The following is a 26,963-nucleotide window of genomic DNA, read 5'->3' as shown; positions in this document are numbered from 1 at the left end:
GCTTCAAATAAGGAAATAAGAACTAAACTGTTTACTCTGGAGAGCTAAAATAAAAGTGCTGAATTAGTCAGAAACTGTTTATGAGATGATGCTAGCTCATATGTCATCAGGAAATGGAATACTTGGTAAGTTAACATGACTAATACAGTAGTGGAAAGTGTTGCATCATGTTAGAGTTCTGAAAATGTGCAGATTTACAATCTAGAGGAAAGAAATACAAGAAAACTGGATCAGTGACCTCACTGGCTCTGAATCATATAGAAACTGAACTGAGATCCCAAGAATTACCTTGGAGGCATGACATGCCAGGTCTATACACATCTCTGTTCTCATGTGGTTTCAGAAAAAGAGCTACTTCACACTGCAACAGTTTAATACCAATCATTAAAGCAGCAGTCTAAGGTTTTCTAAGGTAACTGAAAGCAGTACTTTCTAGAGTTGTCTGGTAGGTTTCTTGGATGTAAAAGCTCTGTGATTAAGCAATCAAAATCAATGTGTTTATTTGGCAGCCCTAATAATTATATTTTGCATCGCCTATGACTGGTTCCCTGTCCAGGGGATATAGTTTATACCTTTCGCCCAGTTATCGAGGGAAGCTCTGGAACCATTACAGCCCTAGCCAGGAAAAAGCAAAGGTGTGAAAAGTATTTTTATTCATTATTAATTTAAAAGTATAGATACTAGGGTTTTAAATAATTCTGTAGAGGTTGAAGTACCAACTAAAGCTTTTTACTTAAGTAAAAGGGTAAAACTACTGGTTTCCAACATTATTGGCCCTATTGTACACACTGTGTGAGGCATATCACAATGCTTACTGCTATCTTACACCGCCTTGCGCCTGCACCGTTAAAAGAGCATCAGAGTTCAGGAGGAATAAACAGTATCTGTGCCGATGGGCGTAGTAAGGGGAAAAAATGTAAGGGGAAAAATGCCATTAAGAACTAAAGATTGCGCTGGTTCAAATCCTGTTCATGTAGCTTGCCATCAGCTGCCAGAGCCCTGAGAGAGCACAATTGGCCTTGCTCTCTCTGGGTGGGTACAGTAGATGGCGCTCTCTCCCTCATAACTACTAGGGTGATGTCGATCACAACAAGGCGTCTGTGAGCTGATGTATCAGAACCGTGTCAATGTGCTTTTCTCCGAGCACACGGTGATGCTACTCGGCAATGCTACATCAACCCTAGTTGGAAAAGAGGCGGAGTCTGACTTCACATGTATCGGAGGAGGCATGTGTTAGTCTTCACACTCCTGCCTGGTATTGGGGCATGACCAGTGATGGGGGGAGTCCTAATGAATAGGTTGGGTAATTGGCCTTGTTAATTGGCGGGTAAATTGGATAAAAATTAGTAATAGAAATTATATTAAAAAAAAGAACAAAAGCTTAGCCAGTGCCACAGGAGCCTATAGTGCAAATAGAAATTGAATCAAACTGAAACTGAACTGATATCCTGAGAATTACCTTGGAGACATGACTTGCCTTGTCTATACACAACCACCCACTCTACCATTCCAGACGTCCCTGTTCTCACGATCAGAAAATGAGACATTGCACACTGCAGCAGTTTAATACCCATCATTACAGCAGCAGCCTAATGGTTTGAATTTTAAAAAATAAGCAGTAGTATTTTGGAGTTGAGTCCTGGCATGACCATCCCTACATCTCATATATATATATTCTAAAAACAGAGTGGTCTGGTAGGTTTGTTTGTTGGATGTAATTGCTCTATATGTTGACAGTATTTCGTAATTTAAGTAACAAAACAAACCAGTATGCAACCTGTAATATAGCTCATCACAATCCTACATGGTACCTATATGGAGTCATTGGATTATTTGTCAAACACTGGAAAATAAATGTAAGCTGCAAAAACCATACATTTATACTAGTATACAGTGCCCTCCATAATTATTGGCACCCCTGGTTAAGATGTGTTCTTTAGCTTCTCATAAATTGAGTTTTGTTCAAAATAATATAGGACCACGATGGGAAAAAAGAGTAAAATACAACCTTTAACTCAAGTGAATTTATTCAGTAGGAAAAAAATCCCACATTAAGAAATAATTATTTAACATCAAATCATGTGTGCCACAATTATTGGCACCCCTGATGTTAATACTTTGTACAACCCCCTTTTGCCAACAAAACAGCACCTAATCTTCTCCTGTAATGTTTCACAAGATGGGAGAATACAGAAAGAGGGATCTTTGACCATTCCTCTTTGCACATTCTCTCTAAATCATCCAACGACCTGGGTCCTCTCCTCTGCACTCTCCTCTTCAGCTCACCCCACAGGTTTTCAATGGGGTTGAGGTCTGGGGACTGAGATGGCCATGGGAGGAGCTTGATTCTGTGTGCGGTGAACCATTTCTGTGTAGATTTGGCCACATGTTTAGGGTCATTATCTTGCTGAAAGACCCAGTGACGACCCATCTTCAGCTTTCGGGCAGAAGCCACCAGATTTTGTTTTAAAATGTCCTGGTATTTTAGAGCAGGGCCGCCGCTCTGCATACGCAGACAACGCAGCCAGCGTTAGGCCTCAACCATTTTGCAGTTGCAGGGAGCCAAATTGACTGAGAATGAAATGTGTTGAAATTATGACATTATTAAATTTAAAACCCAATGTGAATTATTTATGATACGCTCATCTTTTTTGTCTTTAAACATTGCATGGGGCACCTACTCTACTACTTAAAAGCGGCACGTTATTATTTTTGTGCATAATATAATGCCCCCACCCCTATTGCCTGAAATGGCTCGGTTTGCTCTGTTGGTTGTTGCCAGATGTGACATTTTCCAGTCAAATAAATAATCAAAAAATGCATGGAGGCGCTAAATCTTGCGCATGTTTAACCATTTTTAAAGTGTATGTGGCCATTCTATACAAAAACTTGTCCAGTGCAATATTTGTGTAAGTTAAAAACTTAAAATAAAATAAACAAATAGGATGAAAAATCGTAACTTATCTGGCAACCTTAGTCCTAACTAAAGTAGCAACGCTACTTGAGTTTGGCAGGAGACAAGTTCACCGCGCGAAGTTGCTACTAAATGGTAATTCAACTATGAAGCGACGGTTTGAGTCTGGAGCTGAGAAGAAGAAAAAGAAGCAGAAAGATGAGGCCCATGCATCCCTTTCTGGTGAGTAACTTCGATGTTAAAGGTTTAAATAGTTTTGATTACTTCATGTTCAGTGGTGTTGCCTGAGCTAGTTACGTTGGCTTTGCTGATTTGGTAGCTTTAAACGCTTAACTAGAAACTAATCTGGGTTTTGCAAGGCACGTGGCACGTTTGCAAATAGTAGTAGTGTAGTTTGAAGATTTTTAGTGACTTTAATAAAAAATTAATAAACAGAGTAGCCTACCTATTGACTAATGCCGTCAGTGCACTATCCAAATGGTCTGTATGACAGCAGGATCAGACAGCTCTATAGATTTTGACAGGCTGATATAAATACACCACGAATATAAACGATAATTTCATAACCTTTAAGGCTGGCTTGTGTAAATGACGTGTCCACTGCTTAAAATAGACATGCATCGTTTCATTTATTATTTATACATTATAAATAGTACTCTTGTGCTGTTCTTCACTGTTATTGGCCTTACTTATAACGTTGTAAATATTCACAGTTACATGTGTAATTTTAATAAATAGTAAAATTTTGCGTAAACCTTTTGTGTTTGTGTGTGTGTGTGTTTTTTTTTTTTTTTGGGGGGGGGGGGGGGGGGGGGCGCCTCCCTGACCAGTTATGCTTAGGGCCTCCAAAACCTTAGCAGCGGCCCTGTTTTAGAGCATTCATGATGCCATGCACCCTAACAAGGTTCCCAGGGCCTTTAGAAGAGAAACAGGCCCACAGCATCACTGATCCCCCGCCGTATTTCACAGTGGGCATGAGGTGCTTTTCTGCATACTCAGCTCTTGTGTTACGCCAGACCCACTTAGAGCATTTGTTGCCAAAAAGCTCTATCTTTGTTTCATCTGACCAAAGCACACGGTCCCAGTTGAAGTCCCAGTACCGCTTAGCAAACTCCAAACGTTTGCGTTTATGATTGTGAGTGAGAAATGGTTTCTTCCGTGCATGCCTCCCAAACAGCTTGTTGGCATGTAGATAGCGCCTGATGGTTGTTTTGGAGACTTTGTGACCCCAAGAAGCTACCATTTGTTGCAATTCTGTAACAGTGAGCTTTGGAGAACTTTTTATTTCTCTTATCATCCTCCTCACTGTGCGTGGTGGCAAAATAAACTTGCGTCCTCGTCCAGGCTTGTTTACCACTGTTCCAGTTGTTTTAAACTTCTTAATAATTCCTCTGATAGTAGATATGGACAGGTGTAGGCGAGTAGCGATTTTCTTGTAGCCATTGCCTGACTTGTGAAGGTCAACACACATCTGCCTCACTTGAATGGTATGTTCCTTTGTCTTTCCCATGTTGAAGATAAATGGCCTCTGTGTCACGTCATATTTATACCCCAGGGAAACAGGAAGTTGTGAATTACTAATTAAATGTTCCTACATACTCTGATCAACTTCGTAAACTACTGTAGAAGTGACAGAAATACTTTTATTCAATTTATTTCCTAAGAATTGTTAGGGGTGCCAATAATTGTGGAACAGGTGATTTTATGAAGAATAATTATTTCTTAGTCAGGGATTTTATTTCCCCCTTAAAATTTACTTGAGTTAAAGGTTGGACTTTACTTTTTTTTCCATCGTGGTCCTATATTATTTTGAACAAAACTCAATTTATGAGAAGCTAAAGAACACATCTTAACCAGGGGTGCCAATAATTATGGAGGGCACTGTATATATACTACTATTAGGCCTGGACAATAATTCGATATCAGTATTTATCGCGATAAGAAATGTTTTAATTACAGTGATATCATTTTTGTGGTATATCAATATATATATCTTGTATTTTTTACAAAATCTGTCACGGACAGGCATTTTTACTGCTGTAAGTTCACCGAAGAGCTGAACACAACCAGCCTCCATACGTCAGTGCATGATGACATAATCACACAGGCACGTAGCCAGCTAGGCTAAGCTAGGCTTAGACCGAGACGAGTCTAACCGGATCCAGGTCGAGGCCTAGCATAGCCTAGCCTATCCTCGGTTCCTATACATCAGCTCACAGACGCCCTGTGCTGTGGACATCACCCTAGGAGTGATGTGGGGAGAGAGCGCCATCTACCCACTTGGAGGGAGCAGGGCCAATTGTGCTCCCTCTGACGCCGGCAGCTTGATGGCAAAGCTGCATGAGCGGGGGTTGAAACCTGCGACCTCCTGCTCATAGTGGCAGCGCTTTAGACCGCTGGACCACTCGGTGCCTTGATCTGTTAAATTTAAAAAGAATAAGAATCTCTGCCTCTGTTGTAGTTTAAAGTCATTTATTTTGGTATTATGTAGATAGATTATAGGTTTATGTTTGACAAATGTCATGCTTTTATTTTGCTATATGCAAATAAAAGTGAGCATTGATTTATTTTGACCATGTATTATTTCTAATGTATTAGATAGTTTAGATAGTATAGTTCTTCTGAGGCCTTCAAAGTATTTATATCGATATTAAAATTATATCGTATCGAACGAAATTAAGGAATATACACTCACAGAAATATTTAACCCTAACTTTTAAGATTTATGTAATTTTATTACATGACAAATTCCCATGTACTTTTTTTAGATAATTTTAACACAAACCTATCAAATAAATGTTACATGATGCATATTTATTCGTGTAATAAAGCCTATTTATTTTAAATTCATAATAACCAGGTTTATGTACTGAGTATAAATAAAGTATAAGTACTCTAAATTATTAATACAAATGAGTGTATTTAATTCAAATACATAAAGTATATTGTTCGAATTACAATAAGCATAATCAGGTTACCTACACAAAATAAATAGCATATATTTATTTGAATTACATGTCATCTATGTTTATGAAATAAACCAAATTAATTAAAATGCATCACATTTATGCAATTCATTTCAATTCAGTACAATCTTAATAAGAACAATCAGACCCCTTGTTGTTTAATCAAAGCTTTATTAATATTAAAGCGTAGCATAAAAAAGAGACACAAAATTACCATTTCTTAAAATCACATTTCAATCATACTTATGTAGTTAAATGAAAGTTTGGCGTTTGTACATTCACAAGACCCTAGTTTGGCAAAATTTTCCTTCAATAATACAAGAAAAAAAAGGCTACTTGAGTGACAACAGACTTTGGTAGGAACTGAAGTACTTTTTTAGAACAAATATCATTTAAACACTTAGAGAACTCCAGTGTGAAATTGACTTTGGCTATAGTAAAACATGATAAAGAATACTAACCTTTGATGAATATCCCACCACAATTCTCCCACAACCAGAGGATAAAGCAATTTTGTTTATTTGTCCAAACATACTTAACCCCTTTTTACATCGTTATCCAGCTCAAAGTAGCTCCACAACTCATTGGTAGAATCCGGAGAACCCTGACATCTAAAGCAAGGCATTAAGAACTTTAAAAATGTATTTAAAAAAAATAAATCTGTTTCCAATCCGTAGTGTAAGATAAATCTCCAGGCGCAGCCATCTTAAAGTTAAGTCATTGCAAGTTGAATTCTGAGCACAATTGAATTAGTATAGAGGAGCCGTTTTTTTAATTAATTCAGTGGAAATGCATGCATTCCAGCTATTGCTGAAAATATCTGGTTACTGGTGATATGAGATGGAAGAACACACACACACAAAAAAATTATTGTTCATGCTCAGCACTCGACATGCCATGACTTTATTTTAAGATGGCGGTGCCTGGACTCTGTGGGATGCCTTGTTTTAGATTTCAGGGCTCTGCGGATTTTAGCATTGAGTTGTGGAGCTACTTTGAGCTGGACAATGGTGTAAAAAGTGATTTATCTGCAAGGGGAAAAATATGCGCTGTATCACCCATTCTAAAGCCTGTTTGGAAATAGAACCAAATTGCTGGATCTCGGATCGCTGTGGGAGAACAGAGGTGGGATATTCACCAAAGGTTAGTATGCTATCATGTTTTACTACAGCCAAAGTCAATTTCACACCTAAACTCTCTTTTAACTTTAAAAATCTGGGTTGAGCTGAGCCACTACAACAATGCCAGCTAACATTTTAGAAAATACACATCCCCAATGAGAAGGTTTGGAGAGGGTTGGATAGGAGAGGAGTAAACCTTACCCCTACAGGAGCTTAGGAGAGAGGAGGTGAGTAGAGAAAGCAGAGGGTAGAAGAGAGGGAGAGGTTTGCCTCCTTTCCTACAATTTTTCCTGCATCAATGAACAGTTTATTTCATATCTACATAACTGATCTTTCAACAAAAATGTAATGCTTCGACAACCAATGTACAAATTTATCAAACAGCTATTTTCTTGGCGTAACCTTCAAGAACCAAGGGATCATTTCAACAAAATCCGGTCTTACTGTGTGTGGGGGAGGTGGTAGTTGCCAACCGAATCACTGGAGCAATTTGAGTTTCAGTGCATGTACTTTTGGTGTAAGCTTAGTTGAGTCCAGGTCCTTCAGGGTTTTCTGGTACACCTCAAATGTACGCTTCAGGCTTTTTGGATTGCTCAAGTTGAGTGCATAAATCTGCCCATAAAGCAGAGAGAACGGAGAGCGTCCACGCCTTCCAGCACAACATCAACATCTGCAAAGCGTCCATCACCTGGACCATGTCCCTCTGTTCAGACAGTGTAGATTCCCATAGTCTTCTCTGCAATGTCAGCCTCTCTGGATTCAATGTCCTGGAATATAAAGAGAACAGAATGATGTTCTGTGTGACCCTAACCATGGCCACCAAAATCTAAGCAGCTCCAAGATGCATTTTGTGTTCTTGTTAACATGAGATATTACACAGACCACTGTCAAATTGTGCACTTTTCTATCAAGGTGACAACAACAATTAAAACTGACAATTATCCTTTGTAGTAATAGACTAACCCTCACATGTTTATGGGTTGATCCCCCACTGAGGTTGATCTCCTCACTTTAATACAGGGAATTTCTGGTGCGACTGCAGAGACTGCTCTTTTCCCAATGAAGAAAAAAATACAATTAACAAAACACCAACTAAAATATGTAGATATATAAAAATACAGAACCAGGAACCCCCATGTATTGTGTTGAAAGATCAGTTATGTAGATATGAAATAAACTGTTCATTGATGCAGGGAAAATTGAAGGAAAGGAGGCAAACCTCTCCCTCTCTTCTACCCTCTGCCTTCTCTACTCACCTCCTCTCTCCTAAGCTCCTGGATAAGGGTAAGGTTTACTCCTCTCCTATCCAACCCTCTCCAAACCTTCACTCCTGGTTGAGTTGAAGGGAGGATGATAGGGAAGAGAAAGGACCAACCATTCTTTATCCTAATCTTCTCTCTCCCCATTTACCGCTCACCTGTTGGAAACAACCCCCTTCTTGTTAATATTCAACACCAAAAGCAAAAACAATTCATGTTTCCAACTACACTGCTTTATGACTTACCTTTTGACATCTGGCTTCAGCTTTATGGACTGCCTCAGATCCTCAGCTGCCTTTTGACAGAGAAAAACAAAAATGATCCCATTGTTTCTCTTCATGGGCAGCAATCCTAAACATTAATGGTCTGCTTAAGGAGGAAAACAACATTATCTTTGTAAACTACATAGTTCATCAAAAAAAAAAAGGAATAAGAACAAAGAATCAAACATACCATGTATTCTTTAACCAATGTATCCAGGTTTTTACTGAGGTAGATACTCAGACAGCTCAGAACACAATCACACTTCACATTGATGTCTTCATTCTACAAAAAGAAAACATAATGTATGCTTGTCAGTGACAAAGACAAACTAACACACAGAAGCTGAGGCTAACAATGTCAGTTACATTTACCTACTTCACCACACCAGCACCTTGCTTTACCCCACTCAGGTAAAGCTCACTCAGTAAACAGTAATTGTGAAGGGACCAGAAAATATGAAAATATTAGCTTTTCCTTATAGCTCAGTAACACACAACATATCAGATTAGAGAGAGGGAGAGAGAGAGAGAGAGAGAGAGAGAGAGAGAGAGAGAGAGAGAGAGAGAGAGAGACGTACACCATATATCTGGGCCATTATGGCGGTGATCTTCCCTCCTGCAGCTTCACATTTGGCACATTTTTGACACCTAGTAGGTAATGAACTGTCACACAATTTGCAGCACCTGTAAATGAAGAAAAAGAACAATGAATCAATTAGATCATCTGTAAAATGAGCTAAAAATACCTGAAAAACCAACACATCCAACCTTGTCCAAAATCAAACTTTGTAAGTCTAATGAGTTTTGTTGTACTGGGAAATCAATAATTTACTGTTTTAACATGCTTACTCTAAACATTTCAAATTGTAAACATTTTATCCAATGGACTGTAAATAATAATTTACTAACTTCAATATGAACTACATTTTGACGTGTATATTTTTTACTTATACTTACTACATCTATGTTGCAACATGGAGGTGAGAAAACAGGATAGGAGAAGTAGAAAAATACTAGGTACCTGGAGAAAGTTCTGTAACACAAGCCAGTAAATAAATAAATAAAATATAACATTTAAATATAGTACTCTAAAAGGCAGTAACTCACCTAACAATAGCTAGCTAACAAAGTCCTGAAAAGCTCACTTTACCATATTATTACCATATTACCATAAAATCTTTACATCTTTGATCTACACTAATTTTTCATACAAATGCGTTTGCAAAAAATAAAACAATCACACAGAGTTTTCAGGTTAATCTCTAAGCAAACAGACAGAGCTTAACTTAATATAAAATGAATAGGCTACATGTTGTGGACAAAGGGAATGCTATCTGGCCTGCTTAATGTTAATAGTATTCATTTTAACCGGCATGAAAACAAACTGGAAAGGGTTAGTTTAATCCATTATTGAGCTGTATTACCAAATTAGCCAAGATGCCATGTAATAGCTAGTTTGTTAGCTGTAATGCTAATGGCATTGTCTGGTACAGCAACGTGGCCAAGATAAAACTGCTTAAAATAATCACACATTAACTTACATAAATGAATGAATATTTGTGTAATATGAAATAAACTACACATTTAGGACACATTTGGGAGTAATACAACAGGTCTTGGATTGCTTACCTTCTCACATGGACGTAAGTTGCAGCTACATTCAACCGCCAGTCCAGCCCATAATAGTTTCCTTCTTCTTCTTCGAGTTTTACAGCAGTTGGCAACAAACTTAAAGGGGCATTACCGCCACCTACTGGCAGGACATCGTTTCCATTTTCCCCATTTCACTTCTCATAACTTTTATGAAAACCAATCACATACATTTTACATAACAGGTTCTTGTTTGTTTTAGGGCTCTGATTATTTAAACCATGTTAGTATGTATTAACTAATTACATTCAATAGATTTTGAAATTGGTTAAATTATCTAGATAATAATAAATTTAAATGCATAAATATAGAAAATATGAGCTTTTAAATAAAGTAAAATAGATTTAAATGCATAAAAATTAACTCTGCCATGAATCATTTCTGTGAGTGTATCGCAATATCAATTTTGGCCATATCGTCCAGCACTACATTACAGTACATTACATAACATTTGGCAGGCGCTTTTTTTGCCAAAGCGACTTACAATAGCACTAACTATTCTACTACAATATATTTATACTATAATATAAATAAAAATATAGTATGCTATGCTAAAAGTAAAAAAATACAGTAATATTTTTTAAACATCACAAATGTCAGGCTAAAGATAACTGATGTGTACAGTTAGGTCCATAAATATTTGGACAGTGACACAATCTTCATGATTTGGGCTCTGCATGCCATCAGACTGGATTTAAAATAAAACAAAGAAGAAACAATTAAATGTAACAAATACCAGGACCAGGAGAGATAAACGCTGGTAAGAAAACAAGGGTTTATTAACAGAGTTAGATAAACAAGGGTAGTCAAAAACAGGCAGAATCAAAACCAGCAAGGCAGCAAAGATAATGGACATACCAAGAGAGTGATCGATAGACAAGCAGGGTTCAGAACACAGAATATTCCTACTATTATTTATAGAATACAGAGAATATTCCTTTTCCTATCATTGCTTTGCTGATGACACCCATCTATACCTGTCGTTCTCACCTGAAGATCACTCAATCTCTGCACGGATATCACAGTGTCTCTCAGACATATCCGCATGGATGAAGGAGCATCACCTTCAACTAAATCTCTCAAAGACTGAACTTCTGGTTATACCAGCAAAACCATCTTTTCAACACAACCTCTCTATAAATATCGACTCTCTCTCTCTTTCTCTCTCTCTCTCTCTCTCTCTCTCTCTCTCTCTCTCTCTCTCTCTCACTGACAAAGGTTGCTAGGAACCTGGGTGTTCTGGCTGATGACCAGCTCTCCTTCATACACCATGTGGCCTCAGTTGCTCGGTCCTGCCGCTTCGCGCTTTATAACATCAGAAAAATTCAACCGTTTCTGACGCAACAGGCCACCCAACTCCTGGTACAAGCAGTCGTCATCTCACGCCTCGACTACTGCAATCTGCAATGCCCTGCTAACTGACCTCCCGGCCTGTGTAGTAAAACCACTTCAAATGATCCAGAATGCAGCAGCACGTCTGGTCTTCAACCAGTTGCTGCTCGTATCAAATTCAAAGCTCTTACAATCGCCTACAGCTCCCTTCTACCTGCACTCACTCCTGAAGGCTTACTCTACCTCCTGCCGGCTGCGCTCCTCCAATGAACGTCGCCTCGCTTTACCAAACAAACATTCACACAAAGCAATCCAGACTGTTCTCATACAGAGTTCCCCAATGGTGGAACAAACTACCTTCTACTACCAGATCAGGAGAATCTCTCACTATCTTTAATAAACTCCTGAAGACTGAGCTCTTCAAAGATCACTTACTCTCCTAACACCTCTAACTAACTACCTTCTACTACCAGATCAGGAGAATCTCTCACTATCTTTAATAAACTCCTGAAGACAGAGCTCTTCAAAGAGCACTTACTCTCCTAACACCTCTAACTTACTACTTCTAACCTCATTTCCTTCTTCCCCTCCTTCACTCCTCTATCCCATTATTTCCCTTTGATCTCCTTTAGGCCCTATCTAAAGATGTTTTTATCTTTAACTTCTATTACGTTTGTACTTCACTATTGTAAGTCGCTTTGGACAAAAGCGTCTGCCAAATGTAATGTAATGTAAAGAATATCCAGATAACAGGGATTAGGCAAGAGAGTAGTGTAAAGAGGAGAACTAGGTCAACAACAGTAAATAAAATGAACAAGAGTGAATTCGCAAAAGAGTAAACGATAGGTAAAAACAAGGGCAACCAAGAGAACAGAGAATCAAATAGGTAGGATAGAATGCTCTGTACAGAGCTGGAGAGCTAGGTAATTCCCGAGTTGCAATAAGGGAGTATTTATACTAAGCAGACCAGGTGGAAATGATTAGCAATCAGTCAGTAGCTGGGTGATGTAGAACACTTGAGAAACACGTGATTCTCAGAGTCACTGTAGTTCTGAGGCTGCTGGGACTCTTTAGGCAGAGAGGCTTCAGGAGCAGGCGGATTGACAGAGTCAGGCGTGACTTTAGTGTATAGACTATGAAGCATTTAGGAACTGCAACCATTTTTCTACAAAGCCTATTAGTAATTGGACAAATGAACTTTCCCATAAATAAAAATATATATATATATTTTAAAGAAAAATGAAGCGCCACTAGGAGTATTTGAATTGTGAATCTTTCAAACAGGTGCTCTTTTAAAGCCGGGCAAAAATATAAATATCAAAAAGAATATAAGTCAAAGGCACTCTGTTAGGAAAAATGACTAAAAGCCTTTAATGTGTCATGGCAAGCAGATATAAAAACACTAAGGCCGATGCGTTGTGGCCATTTTGGCCTTCTTCGGGGCATAAAACATGGAGGCAACGCATAAAATAGCACTCTTTAAGTGTCCATTGGGTCAGCCTTAGTGTTTTTAAATTTACTTGCCAGGACACATTAAAGGCTTTCAGTCATTTTTTCTAACAGAGTGCCTTTGACTTTTCTTTTTGATGTTTACTTTTATTACTTTGATGAGAGTCTGGAACTCACTGACATCACCACATTCTGGGTTTCCTCCCTTATGATGCTTCTTTGCCAGTCCTTTACTTCTGTTATATCTTTATTATCACTAATGACCAGTGCCATTGGAACCTCTCTCTGTCAGTAAGAGAATTGAAGATGGGTTGTGGCTGGATCTTCCAGCATGACAATGACCAGAAACTAAACTGCGCAATTAAGCAGTGGCTCTGTAAGAAGCATTTCAATGTCCTGGAGTCTCCAGACCTAGCCTAATCCTAGTCTCCAGACCTGTGACAGCCCCAAAACCTGAAAGATCTGGAGAAGATCTGTATTGAGAAGTGGTCCAAAATCCCTGCTGCAGTGTGTGATTAAGAAAACGTCTGTCCCCTGTAATTGCAAACAAAGGTTTCTGTACCAAATATTAAGTTTTGTTTTTCTACTATATCAAATACTTATTTCACGTAATAAAATGCAAATGAATTGTTTTTATTATTATATTATACAGTGTGATTGTTGATGTGTATCTATGCTAAAAATTACAAACCTCTTTATTCTTTGTAGGTGGGAAAATGTGCAAAATTGGCAGTGTATTGTAACGTGGGAGCAGAAGGGAGGCGGACGTTTAAGCGGGTAAGACATAACTTTAATAATAATAAATAAACAAATAAACAAATAGGGGAATGACGAATATAAATATATGTACATAAACAAACAAACAGAGAGCTAAGCTAAACAGATAACAAAGAAACAGGGCTAGGGATATATACAGGGATAACTACGTAAATATATATATACAAAATAAACAAAGAAACAAACAGGAAATAAACGTGACAAGAAATAAACAAGAACGAGTAAATACAGAAACATGAAATAAACAAACGTGACGTGGCGTGGCAAAACAGTAGTAAATAGCGCGACGAGACAAACAAACGTGGGAAGGTGCAAAGACCGACAGCAAACATTAACCAAGGGAGACTATAAATAGCAACATGAAACACAGAACACCTGGGAAGGGGCGGAGTTACAAATTAGACACACGTAATGGAAAATAACAGTGGAAACACCGGGGAAACAGAGGGAAACCTGGCGAGGGCGTAACATGTATCAGATGCCCTGATGTGGCTGCATGGCCGTGAGTGTTTTCCTTTGTAATGCCGTGCATAAGGGCTTAATCAGATCTTTATCTATGTAGTAGGGCAGATAGCGGCTTTGCTCATCCTCTTTCCCAATAGAGTGCATTCTTAGTCTTTGACAAGCATCTGAAGAAGTTAAACAGATAATGTAGAATTCCATGTAGGATCCAATGCTTAACCCCTTCTTATCTGAATAAGCAATCATGAAAAGAAAAACAAGTTATTTAGTGTTTTTTTTTTTTTTGCCAGGCCACTGAAGCTATTTTCACAGGCTGAAGCAACTCAAATCTGATTTTTTGCTCAATGTGGCTCAGATCAGATTTTTTTCATGGCTGTGTGAACATGCCAAATCAGATTTGAGTCACTTTCATCGGTCCTAAATCGGATACGTATCTGAACCATGGACATGTGACATGAATAATAGAATTAGAATTCATGCATCTTTCTGCTTTTACGCTGCGCTACGTGCTTCTCTCTCGTACCCACACTGCATCTCTCGGTGCAGCTGTGCAGCTATAGCTGCAAAAACAGCAAAAGCAAACCACCTGTCCTTTTTTCACCTCCTCGACCTGAGCATGAACTTCAGACCAGCTGTTTCCTGTTTCTCCACTCCAGCAAAAGATGCTCCACATATGATCTGCTAACTCATCCATTTCCCTTTATAAAGCTACGAGTCTCTCGTCTCTCTAATGTGAGTTTTTGTTGGGTTAGGGTTAGGGTTAGGTTAGGGTTAGGGTTAGGGTCTATGTTTATACACAGATCAATGTGCAGCATGTGAGGCGTTTCAGGGACAGATTTGTTCACATTACACACAGATACAAATTACTTACGTTTGTGAATGTGAACCGTCAAGATCCGATAGGGTCTGAGTAATAAATTGGGTTTGAGCAATGTGGCTTGTAATGTGAATGTAGCCTATAACACTGTGTTAGCGATGTGGGATGGAGCATGTTGAAGCTACACATCACAAGTTCTAAAGGAAGATAAGGAGGACCCTGTTAAACAAATGAGACCAAAATATTATTCTTTTTCATTTATTATTTTATGGAAAATGATCCATCATGAAAATGGATTAGCAAATAATTTGAAGATTTAATTTCAATTCAAGACCAACCATAATAATAATAACAATAATAACAACAACAACTATTATTATTGTTGTTGTTGTTGTTATTGTTATTATTATTGTTGTTGTTATTATTAGTATTATGAGTATTAATATTTTTATTATTGTTGTTGTTGTTATTATTAGTATTATGAGTATTAATATTTTTATTATTGTTGTTGTTGTTATTATTATTATTATTATTTTTCTGTGTGAAATTTAGTTTTAGCTTGAACTGCTTTAAGCTTTTAACTGTTTTTTTATGATTTTTTTATTAATCTCTTATCTTCTTTTGGTTTAAATTTCAATTAAACCTTGAACTTTATTTATTTTTTCTATTTTTCTTTTATTCGCTGTTATTTAAAATTTTCTTTTCATTTAAAATGATTAAATGTAGTTATTTACTGTCATGTCATTCCATGTTTTTGTAAATGCTCGGCTACATTGGATTAAAGCTGTTTTCAATGTACTTCTGAGTCAAAATAAAGGTTGATTGATTGATTGATTGATTGATTGATTGATTTCACACCAGACACTTCCTTTAAATACATGCTTAATTAGTTTACATTCATGTTACCTTTTAATCCACATGATATATAATTCTTGTGCAAGTTTTATCCCCAGAACAAAATGCCCAAAGGCTTTAAATGTACAGGTTTTGCACTTTTTAGGACCCTAATTGTGAAACCAACGTGCCAGAAACTTGAAACCAGACAGAAGAGCACTGTGTTGTTTATGCTGCAGATGTTATCAGGGGTTGTGTAGACCTGCTCCTGGCTCTGGACATGCTGAGGCCTGTTGAGTAACTGGGCAGGAGAACTGTGGGTGTGTGATTCATAAACTACTTTCAGGTTCTGGGAGGCACATCTATCGCACGGAGGCACCGACTGTTACGACATTTTACTAACAGAAATAATGTGACCCTCTGCATAAGAAGCGCCACCACCAGCTCCACAGCACTGGACCGAACGGAGCTCTGAGAGGTAGGGCGTTATCTTCTTTCAGACATGAGCCAGACAGAGACTGATTTTCTGGGTCTTTGTGGACATTGTGTACATTACTGATGCATGTAGATCACCTGATAGCATAGAGATGTTATGTTGTATACGTGTGTAACACTTAAACTAAAGGGTATCTAACAAAAGTAAAGTAGTTGTGATGCATTTTGTAGAATATCAGCATTATGTATGAGACATTTGACCTAAATCCAACTTTAAAAAGACAAAACATTTTTTAGCTTGCCTGAACATGTTGATCCGCTACTCAGCAGATTTGGAATTGGTGGACACTTCATGTAAAGGACAGCTATATAGAGGCTTTATAACACATTCATAAGCATTGCATAATGCATTTATAAAGCAGTTAATTACAGTATGAAAGACCATTCCCAAAACATTTAATGTCTCCTGAGTTCTGCTTAATGAAAATGTTATGTATGTAAAATGTGTTACTTCTTTAGTTTGAAGAATTTAAAATTATTAATTGATTAATTAATATTATTAAATGCTTACAAATGTGATATAAAGCCTAGCCTAATGTAGGAAGCCTTCAAATAAAGTGTAACTGCTGGATTTGTGTGCTTTATATGGTGTAGTGTTTATCTTTTAAGGAGATACAATGTCTTTCTTCATATAAAATTAAATATATTTAAACACCATCCACCAAAAAGTAAAGTAATTATGATGCTTTTTGTAACATAGCAGCATTATATATGAGACCCTAAAAAAAACAAACATTATTTTTTTTTTAGCTTGCTTAAATCTGTTGTTCTGCTAATTAGGCAGATTTAGAATTGGTGTAGACTTTCTTTGAAGGTTACCTACATAGAGGCTTCATAACACAATAGTTATTTGTAGCATTAAATATCATTCAGAATACATTTTCTGAATGTTATGAATGTAAAATGTGTTAATGCTTTAGTTTGAGGGCTTCAATTTAATTCATAGAACTAAGTTCATATTTTCAGGAATAGCAGTCCTACATATCTAAATATCACAGTAGAATAATATTATTAAATGCTTATGAATGTGTTACGAAGCTTAGCCTAATGTAGGAAGCCTTTAATTAAAGTGTAACTGCTGTATTTGTGTCCTTTATATTGTGTAGCGTTTATCTTTTGAGGGTATACAATATCCTTCTCTATATAACTCTAGATAAATATTGGTTTACTGGCAGTTTTGTAAAACATCATTTAAAGGTAATCTACCTTAAAGTAAAGTAGCTGTGATGCATTTTATGGAATAGCAGCATTATATATGAGACATTTGACCTAAATCCAAGCCTAAAACAAGCCTAAATATGCTAACCTGCATGAACCTGACAACCTGCTAATGTACTTTATTTGGAGGCTACCTACATAGAGGCGTTATTGCACGTTCATAAGCATGTCATGTATGTAAAATGTGTTACTACTTTAGTTTGAGGAATTTTAAAATCATTTATAGAACTAATGTTTTCAATAACAGCAGACTAGCATAAGCTAGTCATATCCAAATATCGCTTTATAAATACATCATTTAATGCTTATAAATAAGTTATGAAGCCTTGCCTAATGTAGGAAGCCTTCAAATAAAGTGTAACTGCTGGATTTGTGTGCTTTATATTGTGTAGTGTTTATCTATTAAGAAGATACAATGTCCTTCTCCATATAAAATTAAATATATTTAAACACTGCCGATTCTGTACCAAATCATTTAAATTCCATCCGCCTTATATATGAGGCATTTGACCTAAATCTAACCCTAAAAGACCAAACATTTAATTTGTTTTAGTTTGCTTGATCTTGTTGATCTACTACTCACTACTGGACACTTTATTTAAAGGTAACCTATATATAGGCTGTATAACACATTCATAAGAATTGCATAATGCATTTCGTCGCTGTCCAATGAAAAGCACTTATCTCCAAAACAGCAACTTTACAGGAGAGGGAAAAAACCTTCTTCAATTTCAATGGAAGTCAATGTAAAAAAAGTTTATTTCAGGTCATTTTGAAGAGTTTCTATTGGTCCGTTCATCAAGAAATTTTGGCACAGTGTAAGGGACAGTTTGTCTGTTCAAATTATGTAGTAAACTAAAAATCGATAAAAATGGAGAAAAGTGTTTTTCATAGGACAGCGACGATTTATAAAGCAGTAATTGAAAATGTATAATTATTTAAAGCATGCCTGCTGAGTTCTGATTATGAATATAATTATGAATTTAAAATATAGGTATAGGTATATATATGAGGTATATTTTATATTTCAGATTTGTTTGCTCTATATTGTGTAGTGTTTACATTTTGAGAAGATACCATATCCTTCTCCATATAACTCTATTGATTCACACTGCCAATTCTGTAACACATAATTTAATTGTGTTTTTAATCTAACCCTAAAAACACTTAAATATAAAAAATTTAACCTGCATTAACCTGTCAACCTGCTACACTGGTTTATTTGCAAGCTACTTACGTAGACTCTTTCATTCATTTATTTTCATTCACTTTCATACATTCATGAGCATGTGTTATAAATGAAAAATGTGTTGCTACCTAAGTTTGAGAAATTTTAAATCATTCACAGAACTAATGCCATGTTTCCAGTGATCAGTAGTGGTCATAAGCTTGTCATGAATATCCAAATATTGCTTTAAAAAAACATTATTCAATGTTTATGAATGTGTTAAGAAGCCAAGCGTAAAGTAGGAAGCATTTAAATAAAGTGTAACTGCTGAATGTATGTGCTTTATAATACTTACTTTATATTTTTTGAGGAGAAATAATATTCTTTACTATATAACTCTATTGGTTCAAAAACTACCAATTTGGAAACACTTCATTTATACACTGTAAAAAATGTCCATAGAATTTACGGTGAAAAACTGTCAAACCATGACAGTAAAAGACTGTAAACGCTAAAAAGGCTAAATACTGTTTCGGTAACAACAAAATACCGTAAATTCATATATCATCCAATACACTAATTTTTACACATTTTCTCTGTAAAAAATACATTATTTCAACGTAAAATTCTCTTGCACTGTGTTTATAACAGAAATTTTCCGTATTTTTGGATAACTGGTAAAACCGTAATTTCTACATTATTTTTTTGTGAATAATACATTTTTTCTTTGTTAAATATACAAGCCATTATTACATTTCCGTATTATTTAGATAACAGCCAAAACCGTAATTTCTACATTCATTTTTTGTGATTAATATTTTTTTTTACTGTTAAATACACAAGCCATTAATAAATGTCCATATTATTTGGATAGCGGCAAAAACTGTAATTTCTACATTTATTTGTCATGAATAATATTCTTTTCACCATTGAATACTGTAAAAAATGTCCGTGAAAATTACAGTGAAAAACTGTGAAATGGCAACAGAAATAAACCGTAAAGCAAGAACTAGCTTATTGTTGTAGAATAAACATTTAATTACCATAAATTAAAAAAACTGACATGGCAATGGTAATAGATTGTAATATTAAAAACAGCATATTACTGTATAATCACTGAGAAAAAAATGTAAAATTTACGGTAAAATACTGGCAGCTGTGGTTGCCAGAATTTCACCGTAAAATAAACGGTTGCCAAGAATTGTACTGTAATATCTTCTACATGGCAACCGTTTATTTTACGGTAAAATTCTGGCAACCACAGCTGCCAGTATTTCACCGTAAAATAAACAGTTGTAAATGTATAAGATATTACAGTTTAATTCTTTTCAACAGTAAATTTCATATTCATAAACCGTTTTGTTTACAGTATATTCTTGTGAAAAAAAGTATATTACATTGAAGGAGAAGGATATTATTAGGGCATTGTATATAATGAGTTTGTTTGCTCCTGGATTTTATTGATATCCGCAGGGTCTGAATGGGATGTAACGCAGCTGTCTATGGGGCGTGGTTATGTTAATTAGATGTTTAGTTTAGAGAAGTCACCATGATGTAGTTTCATAGCGGTTTTATCCACCTGCCTGGGTTTTACACTATGAGTATATAAGTGATTTTACTCTCCGAGCACATCTCTGTGCTGTAAGTGAGCAGTAGTCCAGTTAATGAAATGATTTTGATAAAGATCATGCTGTTTAAAACTGTATGTTGTTAACAACACACGTTTACAGCGAGAATCAAAATTATTGCACAACCACATACCAAGTGTTTTAACAAAAATTGACCATAAAATAGGACAATAAATGCTGTGGAATGGATAGTTTTTCACCGTAAATTTGACAAGATTTTTTTTTACAGTAGGCTTTTTACAATGTAATATACTTTTTTTTTTACAAGAATATACTGTAAACAAAACGGTTTATGAATGTGAAATTTACTGTTGAAAAGAATTAAACTGTAATATCTTATACATTTACAACTGTTTATTTTACGGTGAAATACTGGCAGCTGTGGTTGCCAGAATTTTACCGTAAAATAAACGGTTGCCATGTAAAAGATATTACAGTATAATTCTTGGCAACTGTTTATTTTACGGTAAAATTCTGGCAACCACAGCTGCCAGTATTTTACCGTAAATTTTACGGTGTTTTTTTTTACAGTGTTTATAGGGCAGCTACCAAAAGGTAAAGTAGTCGTGATGCATTTTTTGATGCAGTTGTGATGTAGCACATCATTTAAAAGGTATCTAACAGAAATGTGAGTATTTAGGTTCATCGTGTTGCATATATGAGGTATTAGACCCAAATCTAATCCTGAAACACCTAAAATCTAAATATTTGAACCTGCATGAACCTGTTAACCTTCTACTCTACTTTATTTGAAGTCTGCCTACATAGAGGCTTTATAAACCAATCATATACAAAAAAAGAAAAAGAGAAATAATAAAAAGTGAGGTGATTAAAGATTAAAGTAAATGAGAAACCTGTGTAAATAAACAGTTCATGACTTGAAACAAAGGTTAAAAAAAGTATGAGGAACGGTTTAAGGAAGATTATAAGCCTTAAGCCTTCATAAGCCTCAATAAGCCTTTACTAAACCTACATATTAGTGAGAATCAAATGTCTCTTGTGATGATGTAAAAAAGATTAGCAGAGCGGCTCCTCTGTTTCTGAAAGATCTTCCAGGTTGGGTTTTGGCTCACACTGTTATCAGACGCCTTTCAGGGCATGAAGATGTTCACAGCGAGTCAGGGCAAGTTTCATGAAATGTTTATAGCATAGTTACATTAATGTTTTGTAGCTGGCATGCATAAGAACACATGCATTAGGACTATCACTTTTTTCACATTTTATGTTATATTATGTATATTAATTATTACATCTTAAACACACAACATTTCACATAGCAATTTATTTATATTAAAATGCATTAAAATTCTCAATAGAGAGGTCTCAAATTACCTGAACCTCCAAAATATACAGTCTGTTATCCTTAAAAAACAATATATCAGTTTAAAGAGGCACTAAAACCTAAACCATATATTTTTTTAATAGTTGAAATGTGTTCTTTTTAAGTAAAGAAATATACCAGTCCTGCTTAAAGTTTTATAAACATTTCTTAACCTTTTATTTTGGTCATTTCTGCCTCTGCAGCGCCCTCTCAGTTTTAACTGTGCTATATGTGCGATATCTATCAATAATACCGCCCCCCTGCTGACGTCCAACCGTCTGTATCTCACTACCGCTATCAGAGGCACACTGCTGCTGCTGCTGCAGCTCAGCCAATCAGCTTACTCTCCTGCCCTGCCTCTAAACCCATACATCACCCAGTGCCCCTCCCAAACTATCCTTTCCATTTTTTTTTTCAAATTTAAGCTGAGGATAAAGTCAGCTAAGTTCCATTTAATGGATAATTTTACTTCTGATGCACTGTGGAAATCTTTCATGTGTCACAGAAAGCATTATTTGAGTATTATATTTCAAGCTGTTCTTCATGGACAAACAATGGTTGTGGTGAAAAATGCTCAAATGTTGTTTTACAAGCCTATTTACAACTTTTTTCTGTCTGGTTTTATTAATTCTCCCTTGTTTTGCTTTGCTTTACAGATTCAAAAGGCATCATGACTTCTCCATTCACAAACCTCACGAGCACTTCAACATTATGCACAGACCGAATGTGTATTTTTTACGCAGTAATGAATACACTCATCTTCATCTTTGGTTGTGCTGGAAATGGTCTGGTGATCTGGATCGCTGGGTTTAGGATGAAGAAGTCAGTCATCACCACCTGGTACCTGAGCCTGGCTGTATCTGACTTCATATTCTGCTGCACCCTGCCCTTCGGCGTCGTTCATAAGGTGAAAGAAGACTGGATCTTTGGGTCCTTCATGTGCAAGTTCAGGTACTTCATCAAGTTCCTCAACATGTACAGCAGCATCTTCGTCCTCGTCATCATCAGTGTGGACCGCTGTGTGCTTGTGATGTTTCCAGTGTGGGCTCAGAACAAGCGCACCATCAGAAAAGCCTCTGTAATTTTACTGTTGATTTGGATCATCTCAGCAGTGCTCAGCACGCCAGCAGTCATATTTAGAAATTTAAAATATGAAAAGACAACGCGTTGTTCAAACAATTTCACAGATACTGAAAGCCGCATTGCCACAGTAGCTAGCCGATTCGTTTTTGGATTTGTGATCCCACTTTTTGCCATTATTAGCAGTTATGTCATCATCATTTGGAAACTTAAGTCCAACCAGATTACCAAATCCAAAAAGCCCTTTAAGATCATGACGGCACTGATCGCTACTTTCCTGATCTGCTGGCTGCCTTTTCACACGTTTGCTTTTTTGGACATAAAGTACAAGAACTTGGAATGGGTTAAAATTGGAAAAGGAATCGGCGTCAGTGTTGCCAACGCCAATAGTTGTCTGAATCCCTTTCTTTACGCTTTCATGGGAAAAGACTTTGCCAAGCATTGTTATAAACTTCTGTCAAAGATTGAGAACGCAATCGAAGAGGAGACACCAAACAAAGAGCAAGACTCACCTGTAGTTACTGGGGAAAGCAAACTTTTATCTTTGTAAAGTGGGCATCCCTGAGCTACAGTTTGTAATAGTATATCTACAGTACCAAAGATTTGGACACACCTTCTCTTTTAATGTTTTTATTTCTTTTTTTCCTTCATGGTGCATGAATACAGAAGTGATCCAGACTATGAAGGAACACATAAGGAATCATGTTGTAACTTAAAAGTGTTAAACAAACCAAAATACTCTGAGAAGCATTTAGGTGGGCTCCATTAATCAAATCCATTCTATTAATCCACCATGCAGAGCATTTCAAGATATTAAAATTAAAATTACTTTTAAGGATTTTAGGGTGTCCAAATTTTTGACTGGATCTGTACATACTGTACTTTGTACATATAGTGGGCCTATACAAGTCAGGGTTCATAGAGCGGCTGGTGAGAGTAGCCTTTAAACAGTAGTCTGTATATACACCTTATGCTGCCACGCCCACTTTCAGAAGCTTGTTACTTACAATTTTGTGTTAGAATTTCTGTGCATTTCATATTAACCATCCTGTTATGTTAATTTGTCAGGAATAGCAATGGTGTTCCCAGGTCAAAAATCCTAACAAACAGTGTAAATATTTCATTACTAACTCCATTACTAATTATTCTATCAATATTTAGTGCAATGGTGTTCCTTACCTTTAACAGATAATGGTTAAATTGGGAGGTACCACTTTAAAATAAGGCTCCTTTATAAAGGGTTTATAAATAGTTTATAAAGGAGTTTATTAATGTTATTAATTAGGTTGTAAATACTTTAAAAACATCAATAAGCACTTGTAACACATACATAGAAAGAACAACAGTGGCAATGACTTTTTTAACGTATCTAATGAAATAATATAGAAAGTCAGTGTAGTTTATTTAATTTAATTTAATATGGTATAGTTTCATTAATAAAATTATTAACAAAAATGTTAATGATAACTGATGGAAAGGGCAAGATCTGAGAATTTGGTACATGAAAGGTCACTGTTGCCCTTCCTGTTTATCTGTTGTTACTGCTTATTAATGGTTTATAAGCAAATAAATATATATTAGTAAACCCTTTATAAACTATATATAAACCCTTTATAAACTATATATAAACCCTTTATAAACTATATATAAACCCTTTATAAAGGAGCCTTATTTTAAAGTGTTACCAATTAGAATAATTCACTAATTTTTCATTAAAAAATATATAAATGTTACAACTTTTTTTAAAGTTTCACTACTTTATTACTTTAAAAGAACAACATATAAAACACAATAGTTTTACATAACATTGAAGCATAACAATACAATTTTGTTTTAGTTTTTTTTGCAGAGGGTGATTGCAAATATATGAGATAAACCAATTTTTTTATTATATGTTGATTACACTGATTAAGGTAAGCAGAAGAAGTTTTATACAAAAAAAAATACTTTAAACAATTTTTCATAGATTTTCAAACTGTAAAACAGGTAAATGTAACCCAGAACATAACAGGAGGGTTAAATGGTTTATGGTCATACTGTAAACTGTAGTAGCTTCTGCTGTGGACACTGATCATATAGTAGCTATAGCTATGCTATAACCTATAACATTCCAACATAGCTAACTTCCTCTCGAACCATAGTGGGGCATCATGAAACATACAGTATTTCCACCACCTTTCACATAAAGGGAGCTGTCCTGAATGTAAAACATCCACCAAAATGTCCATATGTCTGATCATATTATCTTGTGAAGAGGAAACTAAGCTCTGGTGAAGTGACGTTAGACTGCAAGGGGAAAGCGTTAGCCTTGAAGCTAACTTAAGTCTAAAAAACGGCAATATGCTTCCACTTAACCTGAACTTTCAAACTTAGACATTTCCTCGGATAAGGATGTTCTGGAGTTGGTTTCTCATCCAAAAAATGGTAAGAATAAATGTTTGAACATCTGGATAAATGTTTTAAATTTAGCATTCAGCATTCAACCATAGACACAGCTGCTCTTCTTTGGAAGATGGTGGATATAAATCATATGGAGCGCCACAACACTCAGACATTCTCAGGTATACCCAGATGTAGGGTTACCCTGATGCTAGTTGCTATTTTGTGTTTATTTTTTTATTTTTTTCGTGACATTGGCTGGTTGCAAATGTTTTCCATGAAATTATGCTCTGAACTTACCCTGTGCAACTGTGCTCTTCGTTTCCTGGGAAGGACCTAATGAGAGCCAGTTTCATCATAATGTATTTAATGGCCTTTGCGACTGCATTTGAAGATACACTGCTTTTTTACAAAAATGATATGACTAAATTAACTATATGCTACTGATAATTTTAACCTCATAACCACCACGTGCTACATACTGTATATTGTGCAATAAAACAAGGAGTTGTATATAGGGAATGGGGATCTGTAAAATGTTGCCTGTTGAATGGATTTCTTATCAAATAAATATACACTATTATAATTTTTTATTATTTATTTCAGTGCGTTTGTTTTTTTGTTTGTTTGATAATTTTTTTACTCTAAAACTATTAAGATTAAAATGCTACTATGCCAGATATCAGATAAATTAATATACGTATTACATTGGTGCTGCAAGGATTTACATAACTCTAGGCCAAAAAACGTTGGTAGTTGTCCTATCCAAACACGCCCTATTCAACTCATTAGTTAATTACCTAATTAAAGTGGGTGTGTTTGAGTAGGGAAGCTACAAAACTTCACTGGAGACCCGCCCTCTAAGACTGGAGTTGTGCAGCCCTGGGCTAACAGATTATTAAAAACCAACAGCTGGTTTTATCAATTGCGTAATGTCTGGCACTACCACCTGTTTGCTCATTGGCGCGTGCCATGACAGTTTCATACCACCACACATTATATCTAGTCTAGTCTTAAAGTCATTAGTAGCTAGAGATGTAAAAACAGGCCAATAACAACACAGAAACAAGACATATATACATGTACTGTACCATCAGGACAGCATTACCCCATTCAAGCCTACTAGATGTTCTAAAGAACAAAAATGTCAAAAAATTTCCCATTCATTACTCGGGTAAAAGAATCAACTCAAGCTTTTCACTCTTTAAGTAAAAGTGTAAAAGTACTGGTTTCAAAAATACTTAAAGTATCAAAGTAAAAGTAATGTAAGGGGAAAAAATGCCATTAAGTACAAAATCTTAGGCCACGCCCACAGAGTCCTGCAGTGCAACTCCCACCCCCCCCCACAAAACACATTTTTCTAAAAGCCATAATGACTATAATGTTATATTCAAATGTTAATGTTGATAATATAATTTGGGATGCACTAGGCTCTTCCCTGTTTCAGCTGCATATATGCTGATTGTAAATGTATTTATTTTAGTAGAATATAAATATATTAAAGAAGTTTAGTTGGGCTGGAGTTTGTCTGGAGTTCTCTTGAGTCTCTGCACGGATCATCTTCATACTAGACTACATACATCTGCTATGAGTGTGTGTGTGTGTGTTGGGGGTTGGGGGGGACGTGTGCAGGTGTGATGGATCACAGTATAAACCAATAGGGAGTCGGAATGGTATATATGTTTACACTTCTCTACATCCAATCACAATCAGATTCACTCTATCTGGATGGAAGAGAGATTGGGGTTCTAGATAGGGGTTTTATTGAAAATTATAATATAGTAAAGTATACATTGTATGCAAAAACAAAATGTCTATTAACATAAGATG

General features: G+C 36.0%; 3 protein-coding genes across 3 annotated transcripts in view; all 3 read left to right on the top strand.

The window, feature by feature from the left end:
• Positions 1-25,733, top strand: part of LOC111197432 (chemerin-like receptor 1) — a 44,668-nt gene extending 18,935 nt beyond the window's left edge. Inside the window, exon 3 of the transcript XR_007428807.1 lies at positions 23,510-25,733. The gene's annotated coding sequence lies outside the window, so the exon portion shown is untranslated. The remainder of the gene's footprint in view (positions 1-23,509) is intronic.
• The window catches only part of LOC103034122 (chemerin-like receptor 1), a 40,575-nt gene that overhangs the window by 2,723 nt on the left and 10,889 nt on the right, over positions 1-26,963 (top strand). The window lies entirely within an intron of this gene.
• LOC111190781 (chemerin-like receptor 1) lies at positions 16,186-25,733 on the top strand. Its single transcript, XM_049470234.1, has 2 exons — positions 16,186-16,322; positions 22,331-25,733. The coding sequence occupies exon 2, from the start codon at positions 22,345-22,347 to the stop codon at positions 23,302-23,304; it is 960 nt and encodes a 319-aa protein (XP_049326191.1). The 5' UTR covers positions 16,186-16,322; positions 22,331-22,344; the 3' UTR covers positions 23,305-25,733.

The sequence above is a fragment of the Astyanax mexicanus genome, chromosome 22 (genome assembly GCF_023375975.1).
Source record: "Astyanax mexicanus isolate ESR-SI-001 chromosome 22, AstMex3_surface, whole genome shotgun sequence".
Taxonomy (NCBI): domain Eukaryota; kingdom Metazoa; phylum Chordata; class Actinopteri; order Characiformes; family Acestrorhamphidae; genus Astyanax; species Astyanax mexicanus.
The sequence above is the reverse complement of the archived record's forward strand: the minus strand, read 5'-3'. Positions and strand labels throughout refer to the sequence as shown.

Coding starts and splice junctions, on each gene's coding strand:
- LOC111190781 (XM_049470234.1), top strand. CDS start 22,345: ATGACTTCTCCATTCACAAACCTCACGAGCACTTCAACATTATGCACA.